Source organism: Phalacrocorax carbo, chromosome 17, assembly GCF_963921805.1.
Source record: "Phalacrocorax carbo chromosome 17, bPhaCar2.1, whole genome shotgun sequence".
NCBI classification, from domain to species: domain Eukaryota; kingdom Metazoa; phylum Chordata; class Aves; order Suliformes; family Phalacrocoracidae; genus Phalacrocorax; species Phalacrocorax carbo.
In genome coordinates this window covers 9,657,988-9,681,730 of record NC_087529.1, presented here as the reverse complement: position 1 = coordinate 9,681,730, position 23,743 = coordinate 9,657,988, and the positions used below count along the sequence as shown (strand labels likewise).

The 23,743-nt window shown below is 48.5% G+C and overlaps 1 protein-coding gene across 2 annotated transcripts in view; it reads left to right on the top strand.

Annotated features, from left to right (window-relative positions):
* The window catches only part of CAMKK1 (calcium/calmodulin dependent protein kinase kinase 1), a 109,230-nt gene that overhangs the window by 24,434 nt on the left and 61,053 nt on the right, over positions 1-23,743 (top strand). For both annotated transcript variants that reach the window (XM_064467670.1, XM_064467671.1), the window contains exon 2: positions 17,444-18,000. In XM_064467670.1, coding sequence (XP_064323740.1) covers positions 17,542-18,000 — 459 coding nt within the window. In that variant the 5' untranslated portion in view covers positions 17,444-17,541. The remainder of the gene's footprint in view (positions 1-17,443; positions 18,001-23,743) is intronic.

Sequence of the window (23,743 nt, the reverse complement as noted above, 5' to 3'; positions counted from 1 at the left end):
AGGATAAGAGTAAGCTCCTTTCTGCCTGCCTCTCTTTCCCCAAGGTACAGCTATTCCTCTGCTGAGAGGATCTGTCTTTGGGTTTGCTTTTCAGCAGTGCCAGAGGCCTCAGTTCAAAGTGCCGTGGAGGTGTGTTGGTCTGTAATCCTCCAGCAGCCAGCGAGTGCCGTGTGTGTTGGTCAGGAGAGCTGGAGGCGGCTGGGGGAGTCTTGCTGCCTCATTGGGTCTTGGGAGAGTGGCTTGAATGGAGACAGACACACGGAGCGGTTATCCCAGCAGGGAGCAGACAGATCTCATGATGTTATAACCATAGCAGAAGAGCTGGTAATTATCCTTTATTTTGAAGGATGCCTTTAGCGTGGGAGAGGGGATGTGTTTGCAGCAGTGTGAAGTGGATTCGTGGTGGAGCTGCTGTGCGCTCTTCTTGAAGGCCGTCGGGTTTTCCTCCCTCCTGGAGGCTTTGTCGTGCATCTGATACGATCACCTTCTATTGGAGAGCGATAGATGATGATGTGCTGGAGGGATCTGAGTTGTTTGCTTAAATATGTGTACACACGTGTCTGTGGAGGTGTGTGTAAGTGCGTGTGCCATCCTGGCAGCAGCTGGGCTGTGGTCACAGCTGAGCTGTCAATCCCAAGGACCCCGATCCAAACCCTTCAGAGGTGTGTCTCAGCCCACCTGCAGCTTTAGCAGCGTTTGCTGTAGTGATGCTGAAAACCGGCTTATCATTTGCTAATCTTGTACCCGCACCTGCAGGCAGCAGTTGTTTTTCTGGGCTGTTTCTTTGGGTGTAAGGCTCTCCCTCCTCAGGCCAACCTGTCATCTGGGCTGTCTTCCCTTCTGCTACCCAGGATGGGTCATTTTCTGTGTTAGTAGATTATTTCAGTGATGATGATAAAGTTCTTGGAGGGAAGCGGGGCATATAAGATGGCCAGGAGGTATGGGCAGGCACGGTCTAATGTTTCAGCTGAGGAAGGTCACTGCCACATTCTGGCACAGCAGCTGCGGAGCCAAGGCTGACTATCTTTATGGAATTAAGCCCCGTTATCTGACCTCAGTTCATGAGATGTTTGAGTTGTGGTCACAGGGTTTAGCGCAGAGAGGTGCAAAGTTTTTTCTCTGGGCCAAAGGGAATGGTGAAGGCAAAGCAGCCTTAGCTCTGTGGAGGAAAGCAGGTGGGTGTTGGTGACTGTTAACACCTTTAGTCCAGCACAGGCAAATTGCAAATTCACTCCCTGGTGAGAATTCTCTATTCTTTTATATTTGCTTATGTTAGGGCAGACGCTGACAGGGCTGGCCAGTCAGGTGAAAACCCTGGCTGTGTTCTCCTGTAGGTCTGTTGAAAGATACAGAAAACCTAAAAACTGTGGAAACGCAGTACCAAGACTTTGGTCGCAGTGTGATGCCTGCTGTACGGTGCAGAACAATTTAAATTGGTTTTGTGAAGTTATTCCACTTACGAGTGTAATTTTTTTTTGTGCTGTGCTAATTGAACATAGAGAAATTAGCAGCCCCACAGAAAGACTGTGCACTGGACTGTAAAACAGATTGAACACACTAATGATTTCTGGGGGTGTTACTGCTGCTTCGCCTGTGGCTGCCCCGATGGAGCACAGTGGTGCGAGGGGGCTTTGGAGGAGAGACCGGAGACCAGACCTGCTGACTGATGTCCTCACCTGGATTTTAGGAAAAGGGTAGAGGGACATCTGCCACAGACCTGCTGTCAGGTCTTAAGCTAGCATTTCAAAGGCGTCAAGGTGTCTGTTAAGAAGTATTTATGGGAATTACATCTGCTCCTCAGTGCTTTATTTACCTCTCTGTGAATGTTTCCCATGTGAATGTGAAGGTGAGTGCATTTGTTTGGCGAGGTGCTCGATTCCTCCAGAATGGAGAGATATTTAAGTACCATAAGTGGTTTAACTTAATGCTTTTGCAGCTTCCTATAGGAGCTTTTGCGAGAGTAACAGAAGGATGTTGAAAGAGTTTGGCTGCAGTCCTGGCACCTGCCTGCTCCGAGCCCCGCTGGCTCTGGAGCCAGGCTCTGCCTGTCCCTGCTGCCAGGAGCAGGGCTTGTGTTTGCATTTGCAGGGAGGCTGAGCTGCACGATCCGCTGGTGCCAGCAGCTTGTACACAGAACCGCAGAATCACAGACTGGCTGAGGTTGGAAGGGACCTCTGGAGGTCGTGTCGTCCAACCGTCCTGCTCAAGCGGGGCCACCTGCAAACAAGCAGGGCACCATGCGATCAGGGAGGAGAAGGCAATCTTGCCAGGTAACCGTGGCAAAACACCGCAAAGCCTTGCTGGCTGTGCCTCACAGATGGTATGTCGTTCTTTTAAGGTCTTATTTATAAGATCCCCAAACTGTAACCCAAGTGTTAGCTGAGGTTGGAGGCGTTTCCAAAGTTGACTTTCGGAACACTTTAAAATGCAACTCTCAATGTGGTTTTCCTCCACTGTTTCAGCACAGGGTTTCCTAGCAGTGCTCGTGTCTATCTTAGCATGACAAGAGCAGCAGCAATTAGACTGGTGTGGGAAGTGGGAGCCCCTTCCTGACCTTGGAGTGCTGCTGCATTACCATATGAAATGGACAAGTGATTTAGGTAATGAAATGATTTGGATTTGGTCATGGATTGAATGAGACTTCTAGAGCCAGTGTGATTACTCATCAGATGACTCACATCTTAGTCACTTTTAGAATAAGTGCTTCCCTTTTTGGGTGCTTCCAGAATGGCATGGGTAGCAATGAGTTTAAAATTTCCACCTCCCCTTTTGATAATTCAAAAAAAACCCACCCCAAAAACCTAAAAACAGAATGATTGTGGGAGGGAAGATAATACAATAAAATCAAAGCCTTTGGAAAGAACAGGACGGGGTGGTTTATCAGAGAGAAGAAGAAACAGTTCTATCTGGCAAGTACTTAGACTGAATTTTAAAGCACTGAGAGACACTAGTTTTGTTCTTTGCTCTCTGGTCAGGCAGAGTAATCTCATGCTTCAAATCAGACTTCTAAAGCTTTGGTTTCAGAGTACTCAAGTGAGTCCATATTGTGGGTGCAAATCTGAGCCTATTCTCAAGTTCCTGTGCCACCAGCAGTACATAAAAGCGTCCTTAGATGGAAGCTGGCCCCTGAAACACTGAAGATTGCTGTGCAAATAAAACCCTGCTGTTCTCAAATTTTATTTATATGTAATTATATTTTTCATTACCAAAATATTGAAGAAGTTGACTTGAAACCTGATTGTTCAGAAAAGTGCACGTTTAAGCAAGCATGAATAGTATATCTGAGAACCAGGGGAAACAATGAAAAATTACTTTGTAATCCACTGCCAGTTTTATCTATACAGCAAATAAAATGGGGTTTTTTCCTCTTTCCTAATCTTTCTCTTTCTTTCTAATCTCAGTCATCCTGTAACAAATATAACATAGGCTATTCCTGATCTAACCAGGTTCATGATGAATTAGGTGAGCTCAAGGGTGGCACGGTGTGATCTCTGTAGCTTACTTGACCCGCATGGCTGGGCGGCAGCCAAAGCCAGAGCGCCATGCAGGGGGTGACACAGGGCATTCCTGCTGGCTTAGGCATAGGCTTTGCTAAGCTGGATGTGGTTAAACTCTTATCAGTGCTTCAGATTTTGAAAATGGGAATGCACTGGCTGTCAATAACAGGTCTGTAAGCATGAGTCCAGTGCAGAGGTTTAGATTCTGTCAGGAATGATGATGTAGTGTTGTTATTAAAAATGGTGCTGGAATTACTTTTACAACAGTGTGTTCAGTTACAGGGAAAGTACAAAGTCAAATGAAGTAGCCAGAGGTTCGGAATCAGAAATTTAGGATTCTCTTACTGAGCATTGCGGAGCTGTCTGGGTGACCCTGAGCAAGTGTGTCATTTCCTAACTCTTCTCTGTAGATGTTCCCTTGGCCCTCGGTGAATAGGCACCATCTGTGAAACACGGGTAGGTCACGGCAGGTGACAGGTACTATGTAAATGAGAATTTCCCACCGAAATGTATTCGGCTAAAATTTCAAAAACAGGAAGCTGAAGAATAGGGTTTTATTGTTAAACAGAAGTGGTGAAAGGAAAGCCAAAAATAGTTTTCTTGTGAGTGTCCTCTGTCAGGTACTAGAGAGTAATTCACAGGCTTGTAGGCTTTAAGGTCTCTATAACTGTCTATGCTAGATCACCAGGGTCACAAGCGTGGAGGATTTTACCAGCAGTCCCTTTTGGAGAATTCAAGTCAAGAGGAATTTATCACTTCATCAAGAAGTTTTCCAGTTGGTTTTGCCTCTTTTAATTTCAGAAGAAATTTGTGTCCTCTGTTTTAAAAGTAAATAATTTACAAGATTGTTGCTAAACCTCACAGACAGAGGAATTAAACTAATACATGGTAAAGGCAAATGTTACAATTTCGTGGTGTTACTGCACAGATAAACTAACCTCACCTGGAACGTTATCTGCATTCCCTGCGCATCAAGCTGCGTCCAAGTGCGTTACCTCTGTGGGTTTACTTGTACTTCTGCTTGGTGTTGAGCTGATGATATTGGGTGTTTTTGGCATCCCTTTCCAAATGAGCGTGTGTGTTTTTGTGCCTCCCAGACATCAACAAGTAACTAGGAAAGCACAGGAGATTCCCGTGCCCCCTGTCCCTCTCTGCACCTCTCATGAGCTTGAGCAGCTGCAAAGTAAACAGCCACTGCAGTTTAGGGCCACAGAGGGACAAAGAGAGAGGAACTGAGCAGGAGCTGCGTCCAGGTGTGATGCTGGAGCATCTTCAATCTATCATGGGAGCAGCGATTTCGGAAGACTCAATCTGAGCATAGCTGATCTGCGTGACAGGGTAAGACCTTCCCACAGCCCTCTGCCTCCCCCCAGCTGGCTAGCGTCCTTGCTCCCCAAGTCTTGTGTGCAGGCAGCTGCAAGCTCATCTGGACTGAGCCCAGCCCTGCCTCCGTGGCGTGTGTGGTGCCCTGGGGACTGCTGGTACCAGGGTGGTGGTGCTGCCGTGCTCTCCCCTCACTTGCCACACAGAGCTCAAGGTGGCTGTTTTTGTGTTGCAGCTTGTGCAGGCGGAAGGGAGAAAGCTGGATAGAGGCGGACCCTATCTAAGAGGATGGATGCAATGGGAATTATTTCCAGTCCTTCCTTGATGTGAGCCCTGCTAGCCTAGAAAGAGCCATAAATGCAAATGTAGAAGAAAATGCTGTTGTCCTCCTCTGCTTCTGGGAAGAGAGCCCTGAGATGGCGCCAGTGTAACTGGGCAGCTCTCTTGTTTAGACACATGAGAAGTACATTCACCCAAGACACTCACATAAGTATTTCCACACTTTCGAGGCTGAGATTTGCAGTGTTGTTCACACTTCGGCAAGTGAACGTTGTCCCTTTTAATGTCTTGAGACTATAGTTAAAGTTCAGGTATGTGCTTAAATGTTTTGCTGGAGTAGAGTTGACATCTCCATCACAGAGTAGCAGTATGTTGGGAAACTTGGTGGCTGCATACTGACTGATTGTTCTGAGACGCATCCTGGAAGGTGCTGAGCACCCTGTCTGGGAGCCAGCAAGGCTTTTTAAACATGATATGCTTTTTTTTTTTATGCCATTACCAGTTTTGTTCTTTGATTTCTTTTCCCCTGGCAATTAGAGAAGGATATCCGAGTAGCCAGAGCAGTGTAATTCATCTGCTAGCAGTACCCTGACCTGTACTGCAGGGTGCCTCACGGGACATGGGAAGACTGACAGGAGCAGGTATTGCTACTAGTGCCCAAGTTGGTTGGCTTCAGATTTTCTCTTCTGCGTTCTCCTGGGCCTGGGGCAGGCCAGGCTGCACGAGCAATGCTCAAACTATATTTGTAAACCACATCCTATCTTTCCACAAGTCTCTGCTTGCTATTAAACTGCATAAATCTTACTTCCTTCCCTGCTTTCCTCTGAATGTATTTGCCTTTCTCCTTGGCACCAAATTGCCAAATTCAGGTTCTGTTTGGAAGTAGCATCATCTGCAGTGGAGCGCAGAGCAGAAACAAGCCTAAAACCATCTAGGGTTGCTGGCTCCTAACTGCCATGGGGTTTTCAGCATGTTCTTCAGCTTTGCCAGCTGTGTGCAAAAGGGTGCTACAGCCATAGCTGGAGGCTGGGAAGGAGGCTTTGATTCCACAAAGAGATGGCCCAATGCGTGCTGCCATCGGTATCGGCCGTGTCTCTTCTCTCCCTATGTCTTCAGCTGGGGAGCTCCTCCTGTAGCTCAGTGTGCTGCTGGGCATGCAAAGCGAGACTAAATCCCATATTGCTGTTAAAAACTGCACCTTCCTCAGCAGGGGATGTCCCCTGCCCGCAGATTTAGTCCTGTTCTCTTCCTGCACCTGCCAGAAATGTGCATTTTTCTGCTATTCTTGCTGGGGCTCTGCAGAAGTGGTGAGCTGTTGGATGGGTTTGCATCATTTCTCATGCTTCAGAAAGCGTCTGGCTGGTCGAGCATGACACACAGTGCTTGTCCTGCCATTTTCACGCTTGTTTTTCCAAGTAAAGCTTCACCTGAAAACTTTTGTTGGTCCTTTGGTGCTGCAAAGCCTTCTTCATGCTCTGACAAATGCTGAGATCACCAGCTGAAATTTTTGGAATAGCATTGCAGTGACTCAAAAGAAAGGCTTTCTCCCCAGCAGCCTTTGTCTAGTGACTTGCTGGATAATCTCCAGTCGTTGACCTTGGGGCTTTGAAAGTGCATTTTGGCTTAAAGAGCTAAAGCTTAAGCCTGCAACCCTTTAAATTTCCAGGCAGTGTGGGTTATGTGTGCATGGCAAGGGTAACTGTAGGGGTGGTTTACCTGGTTCTGACTCCTGTGGGATCTGTCGCTTATCCCCTCTGGAGCCTGTTCCCTCTGTACAGACTGCCTCTCTGCCACCGCCTTTGATTTTGTGCAGTTAGCTGATGCCGTGTTTTCAAGTTCTGGGGTTTCTAAAAGATGTGAGGATTATCAGAAGGTGGGAGTTTTCCATGTGGAAATACAGCAAATACTTTGAGCTCTGAATCTGAAGTGTATTTGTCTTTTCTTATAGTGCTCACTGCTTTTTGTATTGCCCTGTGTAGCTCTGTGCTGTGCCTCTTGCCTTGGGGTACGCAGGTTTGCAGAGCTGATGAACACCTCCTGCCCATAGACACTTAGAGAAGGGTGCTGGGATCATTTCCCTGTTTAAAACTCTGCAGAGATCACCTGGAATAGAAATCTCCACCCATATTTGAACCACCGGGGAAAAAGAAAGCCTGTGGTGTTCTGTGCTGTATGCTTTTACTGTAGATTGGCAATCATGGAACAGCTAGAAATTAATGTTTTTAAAATGCCAGAAAGACTTTTCACGGGAGCTGGCTTAGTTCTCTAAGCAACTCAGTATATCCCCTGAAATACCTCCAGATCTCTCAAAGGCAGCTGAAAGCCTTTTCCTTATCTGGGAGGAAGATAAACCTCTAAGACTGACAAGTGTAAATGTGAACTTGTTCTGGCTGGTGGCTAGTTGCGTTTGTTGTGGATGCTTTCTAAACACCACTAACTTCAGTGTTCATCTGTGCTGTGAGATCTGAGGCTAGCAAAGGTATCTTGATACTGAATTACTTCGCTGTGTTGATGATCTATATGTGTGCTTTCCCGGATCCCACTTTTCTGCTCCTAAACTACACCAGTGTTGTTCTGCAGCTATTTGTTTTTCCATCATTAATTTCTTTTATATAGTGCAGCAACAGGAAATCTGAGCGTCCGTGAGCACCTCAAAAGCAGAGTTAACCACGGCAGTTGGTCTGGAAGGTGCTGATGGGGGCAGGGGAGGAGGCAGGCAGGGCTGAGAAATACGCTGGTGAATTAACTGAATTGGGGAGGGGGAAAGAAACAGTGTGGAAGTGTGCAGGCTGTCTGCTGGGTGCCGATGTGCAGCTGTGGGCTGAGCCACCGCCGCTGAAGCGGCAGCCTGTCTGCACAATTTCGGGTTGTTTCTTCCCTCCTCCTTAATTTATTTATTTACTAGTGTATGTCGTGGGCCCTGTTGAGGACATAGGACGCTGCTCAGGCTCACAGGGCCTTGCTGCAGAATATATCCCAGAAACTTGGGAATTCGAGCAGAAAACCAGTTGTAGGCCCTGGGTTGAGCTGGCAGCGTTTGTGGTTGGGAAGCCCCTCGGTTCACTTGCCATCTGCATAGGTTTGATGCAGAGAGCTGAAAGCAATGCTGCTTAAACGGTTTTTTACAGGAGTTCTGTAAACTCCTGGCAGGAGGAAGGTGGCATATTTTCCTCTCTGCTCCTCCTCTCTGCAGCTTTTGAGTCTAGTTGGGCAGAGGGGAGGAACCCTCGGAGGTGTGAGGTTCCTGCATGTGTGGCAGATGTTGGCAGCAGGTAGGGGATGGGGCTGGAGAGAGAGAGTCTTCTCCAAGTGCGTAAATGCTTCATGGGGGGAGACTCACCTCAGTGGTGCCCAGGGAACAGGCAAGAGGCAATGGGCACAAACTGAAATACAGGAAATGCCATTTAAAAAGAAATTTTGTTTTTAACTGCATAGCAAGCAGCTGAATGGAGGCTGCCATCCTTGAACAAAGTTGCCTTGCAAAGGGAGCAGGCAGGCTGTTCCTGGTGGTCAGTGGATGGTGGGCACAGCTGTACTGATGTGCGGTGCTTGTGGCTTCTGGTCTCTGGTTTAACACAAGCAAGCACCTAATGCAGGCACCTCATCACACTCTGGTGCGGGTAGGAGCCTGTAGCCCCACCAGGGAGCAATCCCAGCAGATCAGCTGTTGTATACACTTGTTTTCTGTTTTTCAGGGTCACAGCTTGGTGTCTGAGTGCTGGTTTGCCTGGTTGGCAGACCCCTCTGCTTTCCTGAAGCCTTTGCTGCAGGCTGGGCTTATAAGGCTTAAAAATAAAACTCAGAATTTACACTAAAACCAGAGGGCAGTTGCCTCGTGCTGTGCCTGTTCATGCAAACCTGTGCTTGTGCTCACTGCTGTGCTTTTTGTTTTTGGTTCTATTTGTCTTATATTCCCCTTTCCTTCCATGCCACAAGAGATGGTTTCCGTAGGCTGCTCAACAGTGCCCTGGGCCCGTTTTGATCGGATGTGTTCTGGTTCACAGCACAGTTACCTGAAGGCGCTGTGGCAACCGCAGTGGTTTAGAGACAGGTTTGATTTGAGTGCTCAGTTCTGCTCCTGTGAGATCAGAGGGGATTTGGCCATTGTGGAGGGTTAGACCTTGCCCTTGCAGATTAATATGCCATTCAGGTCCTCTTGAATTCTTCATTTTTCATTTGTTCATCACTGTATCTTCTGTGGCAATTTTGAGGTATCATTACAGATTGCAGCAGAAGATAGTTCATCTGAGACTAATCCGTTTCCAAAGGTTTTTTTTCTTCCTTTAACCTACCATTTACCTCCCCATGGTACAGACATTTGAAAAGTCATTATTGCAATGAAGACCGTAAATACTAAAGGCTCCCTAATTCTGAGGTAGCTATTTTGCTTGTGAATCAATAGGGTCTGGCTACTGCCTTGCTCATTAATATTTTACAAATAATTTAAGCTTTTCAAATCTCATGTAATCTGCCATTCTCAGTTATTTTTTTAAGCACCCCCTCGCTGGCTGTTTAAATGCCATCTCCAGCAAGCTGTGCTCCCCGCCACTGCTGCCCCCTCTCCTGGGAATCACGTGCCCCTCAGCTCAGCAAGGGACAGCAACTGTGACTCCCCTTCCTCCTCCTCCTCCTCCTCCTCCCTGCTCAGCTTCAGCCCCAAGAGCCTGCTTCCTCTGCTGCATAAATTCTGCACTGACCCTACGAGGAACCTCTCTGTGTGAGCTGATGTTGCCCATGCCCACCTGTGTAACGTCAAGCTGTAACACCGTGTACTCTTGTAGTTGGTGGTCTGAAGGCTGCTTTTCCAGTGCACTATGGGGTTCGGCTTTCCCTGTGCGTGTTGCAAGTTGCATTTGGGGTATTTCCTGCACTCCTGGTGAGTATTGGTAGAGGAGGTTGGGGTAGGCAGGCTCCGAGGTCAGGGTCACTGTCAGCTGAGTGCCAGATGGGAGCACGCACAGGAGCCGCTTTGGAAACGGGGCCTCTCTTCTGCTCTCCTCTGACCTCAGAGTGATTCAGATGTTGTCCAGGCTGTGTGTGCGTATTAACAAGCCCGATTCCTTCATATTGCTTTCCCGAGGGTCACTTGGAGGTAGGACGAACCATCTGGTATGGCTGGGGACGTGCTGGGACAGCTGCTGCATGGTCACGCAGCACAACCGATCTCTGTGCTCTCTGCCCATGCCAGCCTCCTCCATCCTCGTGTCCTTCATCGCTGTGGACGTCAGGTTGGCACAGCAGCCGGGGTCCTTCCCCCACAAAGCTTTTGTGTCCCTTGTCGAAAGGGCAAACAGGATTTGTTATAATCTGAGGTTGTCTGCAGGGACGGTGCGGATGTGCGGGGTTGGGTGTATGGATGCGCTGGGTTTGTGGTCACTACTGGGAAGTTGCAGAGACCGTGGGTGGAAGCACTTAGCATCATTGCAAGCAAAACCTGTGGGACACATGGGCTGAGTGCCTCTCATGCTTTCTCAGCTGTAATTTGCAAAATAAACCCGCCTCCAGTGTTCATATACTGATAAACAGCTTTAAAAAACTAAAGCAGAAGCGAATGTAGTCCAGCATCAGGGTCTGATGTCCCCACGTCTTGCTGAACCTCTCTCTGCTATAAAACACAGCAACTAAACCTGCCATACAAAAGTAGTTTGTAGCCAGGGCTTGAATACAAAGGAGCACAGCTTCTCTTTGATTCATTGGTGTTGTCCCCACCGAAACCACGGTTAAAATATGCAGATGTAGCTGCCCCCAGTCAAACAGTGCTCTGGCAGGGCTCCTGCTTCACTGCCATTATCTGGAGTGTTTAATGTTAATATCGCTCTCACTTAGATAGATTTTGGCACTCCTCAATGTTTTCTTGTTACAGGAATTTCCTTAAGTAGAAACTTTTTCTTTGGAGTAATTTTTGGTTGATTATTGCTTATATATGCAATTAGTGTAATTGCATCTGATTTATGCAAATGTATTTAATCGTATAATTAGAACACTGAGGGATGAAATATAATGCAGTTGGGAAATCTTTTGTAAAACTTCCTGAGCTCACTGCTCTGTGCGCAAGGTGGTTGTTATCTCTCGTGCTGTAGGCTGGTAGACTGGAGATTTTAGTTCAGCGTCCTGGCTAGTTTCAAAACATATTTAAAATGCACTCTTAATTGCTCTTAAATTGGTTACATGGCCTTCATGGTGTGAAGGTGTGTATCTCTTATTTTTTGTGTGATAATATCAGGAGCTCGCTGCTGAGCTCAGCCCTGCTGTCTTACATCAGCAACCACGCTTTACACCCAGGGACAGGAAAGCTTCAGTCCTGCACTGGACCCAAACCCTGGATCCAGTCTGCAGCTGGGGAGTCTCATGGGGAAGAGGAGGAGAGCAGGACAAGCATGGAGCGGCGGGTCCTCGGCCTGCGCATTGTCTTTAGCTCAGGGGCTGAACTGGCCCTGAAATTCCTATTGAAAACACCCTGCCTTGGTACGGCATATACAGACTAAAGAGGAGGAGGTAGAAATGGTGCATTTTCCAGACCGTGGTCTGGAGATGTTTGTTGTCGCTCGAGAAATCTGGCAGGAGAAGGGGCCTGAACCTGCTTTTCAAATTTCTCACGCAGTGCTTGAATTGCAAAAATACTGTTCTTTGTCATTCAGCGGTTACTTTTAAAGCTGTGCTAGGAGCTTCACAGAAGTAACCAACGTGCCTTGCTTTTATGATCTAATTTTCAGCTGTGGCACAACAGCCAGACTCACTGCCAAGAAGCGTGGAGAGAAGAGGGAAAAAGACTAGGGTGATTATAGCAGGATCGAGTGATTTCTCAGCAAGACACGATTGTCTGTGCTCTGAAACAAGAGCTTTGTAAGCTGCAGATAAAGCAAATGTATGGTGTGTATGCAAAAAGTACAAACAGTATTTTCTTATTTATTATTTGGGTTGTGTTATGTTTCCCGCTTCTATTCAGGAATCTGTACCAAAAGTGATTACCCTCTTCCCACGGAGAATGCAGTCCAAATGGCCGGTCTGCCGTACATCTGTCTTGATTATCTCTGCAAGGGCTGCAGGGATTTGCTTTCTTTTTGGCTTCACAGGGCTGCAGCTTCTCATTGTTCTTAGCCGCTTGGTTTGGGCTGTGTTGTAGCCAGTGGACGTCTGAAGGTGGTTTTCATAGATACAAAGAAGCTTGCTCCAAGGCCTGATTCCTTCCTGCAGCAGTGTGAATGGAGGTGGGCTGGAGGCAACCCCATCTTCAGGTGCCCTACCCGGTGTGCTGGGGGTAGCAGAGCTGAAATGAAGGCCAACATGATCCGAATTGCTGCGTGCCACAGCAATGAGACCTGTAAGCAGTTGGCTCCTTAGATCTGAAAATTTTCGCCTTTCAAACCACTTTGTGCTTGCAGGGCTCGTGGCAGCTCAGCTCTTGCTCTGGTGCATGGCGGTGGTACGTAAGTCCCCCTTAAGCTTCTCCAGACTGAAAGTGTTGGAGTGTGAGCTGGCTGGACTTCGGGCAAGTGCCTCCCCTGTGTATAAAAAGCTGATGGGGTCAGGGTGGGGGGTGTGGAAATATCTCCTTCATGTCAGGGTAGTGGACTGAGTACCCGAAGTCCTGCAGACACAGTTGCAGAACAGGGAGCACAGGAGAGAATCCAGGATGGAAATAGTCAGGGGCTCTATTGCTTGGTGTGGGGAGACAGCTCAGGCTCTGGAGGGACTTGCTGACCTAATATTTCAAAAATGTCATTTGAGGAGCTGTTCAGGACTTGGCAGCCCAGTTCAGGACTTGCTGCTTCTCTCCTTAAAGGGAGTTTCTGGTGCTGGTTGACAGCAGTCAGAGCAGATTCTTCATCCCGTCTGTGCTGCTGTGGGGGAATATCTGAAGGAAACACAACACAAGCACAGGGTGAAACAAGGTAGGGCTGGGTGTGCAGCCCATCTCTGCCCCAAGGCAGGACTGTGTTCCTGCTGGGGGGGGGTCTGACCTGAGCTGAAGGATGCTGGTGATGGAGATGACATCCCCTCTGCAGCCCTGGTACGTGGCTGCATGAACCATTTAAAAAACTTGGCCTGATTCCTGACCATGCTGGTGTATATTAAAGCAGCAGACTAAAGCCTTCTGTGATCTTTGGGACCTCTCTTTGTGAGAGTGCCTTGTGTAGTCAAGAGGCACCTAATGGATGCAGTCTTCGAACAGGGTTTCAGTGTGAGATCCCTGATGTTCCTCGTGCTGGCGTGGAGGATGCCATCCACGGGCATTTGAAGAAGTCTCCAAAACTAAGCAGCAGCAAAATTGCTGTCTGAATGCTTTCCATGCAAACGCTTGCTATTGTCATGATTCACTGTGACTTATTTTACTGCAAAGGCCCTTTGTGCCTCAGCACAGGGCAGATATGTTCTCAGAGACAGAAAGGGGAAGCAGGACGAGGTAGGCTGAGGGCAGCGTCATTCCTCTTAACCTGGGAACTGTGACAGACGAAGCTGTAAAGTCGCTTTTCTGGGTAGCCTGTAGCAAAATGAGGATACGAAGCTGGATTTGCTGAGACCCAGGGCCTTTTAACCTCCCTGTCCTTCCTCATAGGAACATTTCTAGTTAGTCAAATGGCAGGACCAAGCAATGAACTAGATTTACAATTTTTTTTTTTTCAAACAATGCTTTGAAATACTTTATTGAGCAGCAAAATTAATTGCATTCATTCATATTCTGCTCCCATGTACAATACAGAGATTTTTCTCCAGAATCATATTCCTTTCAAAAGGATATGTTGTACCATGCTCTGCTTAGCGCCTGTCTGGGAAACATGTGCAGCCATTTGATAAATACATTGTGGAAGACACCGTTGAAGTGGCAGTCTGCCTGCAGCAGAGGAATAGCTACAGGGGAAAATGGTAAATAAGATATGTGTAAGTAAATTAATTTTGCTCATATAAGCTTGTTTGCAGCTTTAGTTCATGTCTGCAGCATAATCCTCTGATCTACAGCAGGTGTTTAGCGTTGTGGGGGGTCAGGCTGGTGACCCAGTGAAGAGCACTGGGTCCAAAGCTGGTAGAAGAAGGTAGTGGTGGTGTCTCTGTGCTGGGATTTCCCATCACAATGAGGTGCAGCTGTGTTACAGCCTCACAAATGGTAAATCCACCATTGATTTTGCCTTGCAGAAATAAATAATTGCCTTTTGTACTGAGTTTTATGCACAGTAAGACTGGTCTGTGCGTAACTGATTTGCTTATTCAGAAACCATTGCTTTCCAGTATGCTTTTGGAGGGTTTCTTAGTGAAAAGGAATCCTTCAAAACTGCAGAATCTGAAACAAAGCCCAGCTCCTCAGATGAACCGTGATTTTCTTTGTCTTGCTGGATTTTTTAGCATACTTCCAGCAGCAGCGTATTATTTGTTGTAATGCTGTATGGGTCTCTTTGTTTTGATCAGATGAACTGATTTATGGGGTTTATCTTAAGTTTATTTAAGTTGTCAATTAGCTGAAGATTTATTTTGCAGCTTGAGCTGCAGGTTAGAGCTGCGCGAGCGTGCTGTGACACCCCAGGGTGCCTGGTCTGGGCAGTGAAGAGCTGTGGAGGCGGCTAACACAAGCATCGATGTTTGCTGGGACCTGACTGCTGTCCCTGCCGCCTCTGGCTTTTCTCCCTGTTGGCTGAGCAGTGAGGGCATGTGCGAGACACCCAAGTGTTCAGTCCAGGGGAGTGATGTGAGCGCTTTCACGGCCAGCCACGCAGCAACATAGGCAGGTGCTTCCCTCCCCTCGCTCCGGCATGTGGGGAAAACCTTGAGGCAGGAGGAGGGAAGAAGGTGGGGGAGCTGCAGACTTCAGTCACAGGTTGATTTTCTTCTTGATGATCCCTAGGAGCGAGGTGAGCTGTGACTGTCCAGAAGCTAGAGCTTCTGTAAGGAAAGGCCTTGGGTTTGCTTCTTTGTAGGCAGAAGAGCAAATCCAGGCTTTTAACGCAGGGGGACACCAGAGGTTTCCTCCTATCCCCTTGTGCAAGCTGGATTAAATGGTGAAAGCTTTTTTACTCCCTCCCTGCCTCCCTTCATTTAAAAAAGTTTCCCTGATTGAAGGAAACACGCCGGCTGGAGCGCTGGACTGCAAGGAGAGCTGCAGCCCATTCCCAGTGGCGCAGAGGGCAGCTGCTGATGGCAGATGTGGAGTGGTGCTTTCCTGGCCATGCAAAGCAGCCCTGGGAAGCTGCTGTCCCACAGGCAGGGCTGGAGGCTGCTCTGTGCTTCCCAGCAGCTGAGGCGCGGACCTTCACCCAAGCCAAGTGTGCAGGCAAGGCATCCCCTGAGGAGTCCTTGCGAGCGTTATGTCGGGTAATGTGCTGTTCCACAGGCTCTGGAGCACAAGGAAAGCCTCTTCAGAGATAGCAGCGTGGCTGCAGTCTTACAGTTGCCATGACCCGATGCTCCTAGGTCATCCCAGAAGCTTTCCAAGTGCAAACCTTGCATGAGCATTTTGCAGACAGCAAGCCCTCTGCAGGCTTCCTGGAAATCGGTTTTGAAGGACAGGATCATTGCTGAGCCAGCGCAGGGCTGCAGCCAGCTTTCTAGCTTGAAGCCTGGGTTTGGGGGAGCAGGGAGGCTCGTGCTGCTTTGCCTGTGAGTTTGTGGGACCATGTGCAGTGCGTGCTGGACCAAACCCTGCACACCTTCCCTTGCTGCTGCAAGCTACCTCGTGGTGCCTGCATCCTGGCTCTGAAAGGGATGTGTGCTTTGGGATTGAAGGGTTTAAATATAGTTTTAACAGAAACTTTTAAAGCTGATCTCACCGTTTCATCACTGTTTTGAGTGAATGACACGTCTGTCAATTTGTTTCAAACAAGCCTGCAGAAAAGGTAGGAGAAGGGGGGAAGATAATATGTGAGAGGGGAAGGAGATGAACAGTGGGCAGGAACATGGTGGATTTGGATGTTTCCTTTCTGTGACACTGCGCGTGTCCCCCATGACTGGCACGCAACCTAGGGTGAAGCCTTCCGTCCAGATCTTTCTCTAGTTTCATTATTGTTATAAAAGATTGCTTGAGCTTGGCTGCTGCACTTCTGCAGGTGACTTGGGAGGTCGTTCGTCTCTCTTTGCAGCAGAGTTCAGCCATAGTGTGTTTAGCCGAGTGTTGTTGGGCAGCTTCGAGCCAGGCTCGACCTTTGCTCTGTGCTCCTTGACGAGGGTGTTGTGTGTGTTCCCAGACTGATGCTGGATGGGGCTTTTGGAACTTGCTCACTCCTACCCTTCCTCCTGTAAATCAAATGTAGCCAGCGTGAAACCAGTGTGATGCAAGTGTCACCTGGCTTGCAGGGTTGCTGTGCACAACCTGCTTTGCGGCCTCTGGTTCTCTACATGCAATATTTCAGAGTTAAACAGACACTGAAATTCACTGGATGTAGTTCAGGATGCTGTGACTAAGACTAAGTTCTTCCCTACTGCCCCCAGAAACTGGGCAGAGGGATGAGATGATGCGTCCTGCAGCGCTGCGTCTTCAGAGGTGATTAAGGGATGACAGCATTGTGCTGCAGAGGACCGTTTCCTGCTCTGGGCCATGCTGGCAAGACTGAAATCTGTTTGAAACTGAGAGCGAAATTAGCACCCAGGAAGCAGCAATTTTATTCAGCAGTTTTAGCTTTGTGTTGCATTTTTATGTTCTCTAGGTCTTTTCCAAAGCAAAAGCTGATTCCCGCATGCTGGTAATCATTAAGTGTTATTGATTTGCAACTCAATATAGCTTTTATATGTGGTGGGCAGCAAGGTTAATGCGTGTTTGCACACAGGCTGCAATGGTAGGGGGTCCAGGGATGACCCTGGAACCAGACTTGCTTTTAAATTCTGCCTTTGCTGTTGCAAATAACTGAGAGTGTGGAAGTCAGCAGCCACGGCTTGGCTTCCAGGCCGTTCTGTGACGCTCTCTAGGGCCCTACAGAGCAACAGAGAGACTACTGTGGAGCCTGAAATGTCTGTGGATTTGTTATGTGCATTGGGTTTGGATACATACCAGAAGCTCTTGGACCCTATAAATAAGGATTTGTAGAGGTCAAAAGTTTGACCCTTTACCCTTGGCTTGTTAAGAAGCTGTACTTCTCCCTTTATTGTAAGCTCTGGTTGACCGTCAGTCTAGCTACGGAAGGAGAAGTTCTCTTTAGCTTTGTCACTTGTTGCACATCAGATAAAAACTCATCTTTCTCACTTTCATATCTAGCTTGATGCTTGGGTTTGTCTTTCCTCCTGAGCATTTGCAACTCTTTTACAGCCTGCCAACGTTTTGCCTTCACTTTCTTTTACGTTGGAAGAAGCCAGAGATGGGTGTCTTGGTTATGTCTGTGTTGAGTGAACATTATCATTCAGTTTACCTCTGTGTTTCCTTTTAGGTATTTAATGGAGAGATTCCTTTATGCCACATGCTCTCTATGAGTGCTAGGATCGCAGCTCTCTGCAGTGTCATCTGAGACCATACAAGCTGGACACAATGATGGGGGACTCTCCAACAAATGCCATGGATGGAGGCATAGACGTATGCTGCGAAGACACACAGACTGAACTGGCTGAGCGGGTGGCAGCCATAGATGTGGCCGTTGGCCCAGACAGAAGTGACCAAAGTGGTAAAAACAACACTGAAGAAAATGACACAGTCTTTTCTGGTAACATAAAAGACATCCAAAGAAATGGAGTCAATAGTGACAGGGGAATGAATGAACTTCTGCCTTCCCAACGGTCAGAAGATGCTCACTGGAGGCATGTTCCCAAGAGACCTCTCACTAGACCTGTCCTATCAAGTAGGAAGTTGTCTCTTCAAGAAAGATCATCTGGAGGTTATTTGGCTTCTAGCAACACACCAGGTTATGGTCCTTATGCCACAGGGCCATCGCCACGTATAATGAGGCGACCAACGATAGAGTCCAATCGGGTCTCCATATCAGATTCTGAGGTAGGCATGTTCTCCCCTATAAATTGTAGTGTCGAGGTAAGGTAAGTCTTCCTTAATTGCTGATGGAAGTCTTCAGCGTTTTGGAGCAGTAGACCTGACAGCATTGTTTTTTCTAAGGGGGGGGAAGAAGTCCCTGAAACCAGGGATTATATTAGCTTGGAATGGCTGAACACCTTTGCATCCATCCCCCTGGCCTTTGCTGGGTGTAGCACTGGTCCTGACATTTAGCTCCTTCAGCCCTCACCTGCCTGAGATAGTCCCATTAAGGGGTCAGGACCCCTGTTGTGTGGCGGCAGCACGCAGAAGGCCTGTCAGGCTGTTCAGAGAAGGGACTGCGTCCAGATGGCTTTGCTTTCTTGTCCCTGCTGTATGTGCTCTTTGCGAGTTTATCAGTCACAGCAGCTTTTGCTGATGGTATTTTATGGATTTAAGCTTCTGGAGATTATGTATCTCCTATTGTGTTTTGCCATTATTGAAGGCGTGATTTAATTTTATAAAGAGCTTAAATGCACTGGAGTTTCCAACTCCTGTCAGGATTTTCCTCTGTCTTTAAAGCATTTGTAACAGCACTGGTAACCGAGGGCTGTGACCCTCCTATCCTTCAGAGGGGTGTCTCTGGCTGCGGTTGTTCCCGCTGTCCGTCTTGCAGCTGCGATCCCGGTACCAGAGCTGGGCTCAGACCTGTCCTGGAGGTGTAACACGCTGTTGGTGGTCACGGGTATTGATGGAAGCGGCTGCTGGTTGCGATTCCCTGTGCTGTGCTGTCGTGGGGAGGATGGCGTGCTGAGAGGGGGGCTGTTTGGACCATGCTGTCTGGTGTCATGCCAAAGATGTTGAGCCTGCAGCAATGCCTAAAAGGGTGTGCAGCAGGGATTTCTTTGAAAGCTGGGCTTGATGAAGGTGTTGTAAATGGGTGTTTTTGTGAAGGCAAAATATTTTGTAAAATGCTACTAGCTGGGGAAGTATTTTAAGTAGGGAATGGGCTGGCTGGAGTACCAGAGAGGGAGCGTCGTTTCAGCAGGGCTGGCAGCTGGTTTGGGAAAAAACACAGACTCATACCTGAATTATCCCCCAAGCCCACGCTGTGCCTTTTCCTTGAGATTATTTGCTATTTGTGGAGAAAAACCAAGTTTTCCATGCCCTGCCATTTTTCTCTGGACTGAATTTGTTTCCCAGTCATGGTTCTCTTGTGTTTCTGCTCTTAGGGAATGGGGCAGGACAGAGGGAGGAATGGGAGATGTCAGTGCCTGCCACACTCCATGGTCTCGCTCAGAGGTGCTGTAACAGAGAGGAGGCAGCGTGCTGGAGACAGGAGCGGTGGTAGTGTGGACCTGCTGGCCTTGCCCTGCAGGGAGGGCTGCATCTCCTGCCCTGGTGCCATGGGAGGTGAGCCCAGGAGAAGCCTCTGGTTCATCTTATGGCCATAAGCCTTGTTCTGGTGAGAAGTAAGCCATTTCCATGGGCATTTTCAATCTCTAGGGCTGGCAGTGATGCTCACCCAGTGAATTCACCTCAGCTGCTGTGCTGGGGCACTGAAGCAGGACAGAGACAGCAGCTGGGGGCACAGGAGAAGTGCCCATCCAACTCTTCCTCACCCAGCGTGTTGCCAAACGTGGCTCTGCTGGTGCCACTGTGCCGACACGTTGCTCTTGGGCACCGTGGTGCTCCCAGCTACGATGCCTAAATCCCACTGTGGTCCTGCCCTGTGCCATAAGGGACCCAAAGCACTGGAGTTCAGACTTTTGCCAGTGTGGATCTAAGTGACGTGGAGCTTAACACCTGTGTGGCTTAGTGTTTCCCTCCTGAAAAGTGGGTGTTTTCCCCTTGCACATCTGAGAGGGCAGGTGCTGTGCACGGGCAAATGAACCATTGTCCTCTGGGAAGTTTTGCAAGTCGCGTTAGCTGTGAGATGGGTCACAGCATCCCCAGCCAATAAGAGGATATCTGCAGAAGGTGCACTGCAGAGACTGCAGCTTCTTTTGACGGCAGCCGTATGCTTTAATAAGGGAGATGGGGAGGGAGAGGAGCCGGTTCTTGGAAGTGGATGTGACTTGTGTGCCAGCTCTCCCATCCTGCAGTACTTTGACTGTGCCAGGAGTGGGGCTTGTCCGAAATCTGTTTCAAAGCAACTGCAGTCGAGTGTGACTAGCACATTCCCATCTGCAGGCAAATTCAGAATACTCTGTCCTTTTCCACAGCATCTGCATCTTGGGGAGCAATAGCTACTGCCCTGGGGTAGGAAATGCAAATACGGAGCCCTTCGTTTCGCTGCTCCTGCAGCAGTCTGTTATGCAGTGCTGTGTTTTTAGTGGTCACTTTGATATAACTATTTAGAGACCTGCTCTGGTACATCCCACATACTTAACAAAGCAGCGCTCGTTGGAAGCCATCATTCATATTAATGGCGAATCGCTGCGGTAGGAGGGGGAAGGGAGCCCAGGCAAGAGCTGTTTGTCTTTGAAGGTGGGTGCTCTCTCTCTCTCAGCAGTGCTCTTGGGAGTCATGCTTCGTCTTCCCAGCTTATAGGGACAGTATCTGTATCTTCTAAGGAAGAGCAAAAGGACTAGGAAGATGCATGCTTGTTTATAGGATGAAGTTTGAGGCTGGCAACTGAATAATGAGAAATAAATATTAGGAGTGTGACAGCAAGGCAAGTGTGCAGCCTGCGTGCAGCCCAGCATCCTGTGTGTGACCTGCCAGCTGCTGCTAAGCGGTGGCTGCAGGATGGTTGTGTTCGTGGCTGTGAGAGACTGGCAGTCCAAATACAAGCTATACAGCAGGGAACTCGGAAGAGAAACGGGGAACTGATCTTACGTTGCTACATGCATTTGTGTAGTGCGTTTGCTCTAAGCAATTAACAGAGCCTTGTATGTGGGCAGGGAAGGCTGTGCTGAGCCAGGAGGTAGGGCAGGGCTTATAGGAGTTACAGGGGACTCTGTGTTGAGTTTTTGGTACTGGGGGGGATAAAATAACCCCGTGATGAGAAATACAGTCGTGGTGTACTTAGCAGCAACTGCTGTTGTGTTTCCTGTTGATCATCTTGATATTCATACCCTCAGTGAACAGGGAAGCTGGTAGGTCGCTCCAACAAGATCCAACTTGCTGACCATGGCATTGCTCCTCATCTCCCAGCAAATGAGTCTCTGACACACCTTGTTGTAGGCAAGCTGCACATTCGTACTCAAGTCCATGTCTCTCACCTGCTTTGAAGCCATTTTGGAACTGCTCCTTTCACCTTGCGTTGAGTATTCGGCATCAGTCAGAGCTCTTCAGGTGGCAGGACATCCATTGCTCCAGCTCGCAGCCGCTGCGCGATTGAGTTGGTGCAAAAATGAAGATGATGTTCAAGAGCATTTGGGCTTTATCAGCGGCACACGTGCAGGCGCTGTCCATCAGGAGCTGAGATGGATGGGCTGCATATCAAAATTTCCTGTGTTATGCTGATAGTAATCTAGAATTGAATCTACTTTCTCTCTCCAGTGGTAGCAGGAGCGGTGGCTCACTGCTCACAGCAGTTCTGTATCCTAGACTGATCTGGAGAAATAAATGAGAGAGGTGCTATGGGGAGACTGGGTATGGGAATATAGCAGGGGTGCATTTTCTGTTGGTTCTTCCATAATTCAACAGAGAACATGTGTTCAGTTAGAGAGATGCTGCTGAGCTTTTTTATGCTGGTTTAATATTTGTTCACGGCCTGAGAGGTAAACTTGTATTCAGGGATTAGAGGGCCAAGAGCCGAAGCTGAGCCTACAATGCTGCAGGAGGCTTCACACGGTGCTGTGAGCCAGCAGTGAATCATGCCACCCCGTCCCGTGGGTCTGATGCCCTGCATGCCCGCCTTCTGAGTGGGGTTTCTTGGATTTGTTATTGAGGAAGACTATGGCTCCTGGGTCAGCAGGGCTGCAGTGGAGCCAGGGCTGCTTGTCTAGCACAGAGGCAGTTCCCAATCAACTGACCAGAGCCACCAATTAGCTAATTGCCCTGAGAGGCAGAGTTGGCAGCTGGTGGTGTCTTGCAGCCACTGCTGACAAGTCTGGATCTGCAGTATTAACTCTGCACGAGAAGTAACCTGTTCTGCTCTCCTGGCAGTATCACTGTGCTCTTAATTAACCTGATCTGTCACATCTGTATCAAAATTGATCTGTAATGTCCAAAACAGACCAATTCCCTGCTTTTTCCCCTCCTCTCTTAGGTAATTCATGGGCCACGGCCTGGAAGGCCCTTTCAGCGCCAGCTTCTCCGGCAGGAGTGCCTGCTAGGCTGGTGGGATTCCTGCTGCCTTTGCTGCCCATCAGTGCTTTGCTCTAAGGAGGGTATGGCTTTGCCTTTAGCTGTGTCACAGAGTGATTAAGCTGAAGCTATTCAGGGCACATAATTCTGAAGAGCTGAGGCACAGGCCCCAGAGTTCAGGTCGCTGGCCCACATTGCCTCTGTTGATATGACATTCCTGGCTCCTGCTCGGTGCTGACAGCGTGGTGAGAGGAGAGGGTTTTCCCAGGGCTGCTAAAAGCAGCTTCTGCTTTGCTGCATGGATGGTGCTCAGATGCTTGTATGTACCAGGGCAAGACTCTGTGAATGTGTTCGTACAGACGGATGGGTGTCCTGTCACCATGGTTAACGGAGCTTGTCCCACCTAAAATGGCAGGGCTTGTAGCTGTGAAAGGGTAGAGGTGCTGCTTGTTGGAAAGTGGCATTTGAAAATGCAGTGCTGGGGTTTTTTATTCTGCTGTCCCAAACCAACCTTTTTAGGTAGCCAAGAAAAACTCACTCAGAGAGTGGGGAGAAAGCCTGGAAAAAGACATCTTTTATTCTTCTTCTAGCCAGACTGCCAGCACAGTTAATTGCTTTATTTTCTCTTCTCCAGTCTCTCCTGGCTAAATCGTCCTTTTTCTTTCACACGTTCCTCTTCTCTCCCCTGCATCCACCCACTCTCTGGCAGCCTGGTTCTTCCAGCCCTGGTGTCCGCATGGTCCCTCAAACCTCTGGGTGGGATGAGCAGGAGGTCGTTCCAGCTCCCTGCTGCCTGAGCAGCCCTGCACATCGTGGCAGGGGGCTGGGGCTGTGTGTGCTTTAGCGGGACTGGAGAGGATGAGTCAGGCCAGTGTGTTTTCCCTTCCCTGTGCTGTCACTAGCCGGAGAATGCATGGAGGAGGATGAGCTGACAAAGGGTATTTTCTTACACTTGATGTCCATGGCTTATCCCAGAGGCACGGAAAATAAATTGCTGCTTTGTCATTTCTTTCTTTGTCTTTCCACATCTTTATCATAGGCCTCTAGCTTGTTTGGCCAACTAATTTGAAGCAACTGGTGTTGAGAGGCAGTATTTCAGTGCTGGGCTGATCCAGGTCTCATGGTCCTCCAGTCTGAGAGCTGCCTGGTTTTCTTCATGAGGTTGTGATTTCCTTGCCATGCGCAAAGGTAAACCCACGTGGGACCAGAGCAGTGGCGGGGACTGAGCTCCTACGCAGCACAGGCTGGAGAGCTTCCCCTTCCAGCACTGTGAGTCCCCCAAACTAGTTTATTCTAGAGGTCTTAGTGTGGTGCTCAAGCTAGAGCTCTCTTGAAAAGGTCAAAGATGCTTGGAAAACATTTCTTCAAAGAATCATCCCCCACAGACATTGCGAATTTCTTTTCCTTGGATTAATTAACCTTTATTTAAAGTTACATTTCCCACTTGTCTAAGGGCAAGGTTTGAGAGAAGGAGAAAACCCAAACTGCAGTTGCGGAGGGGCTGGAATGGGGC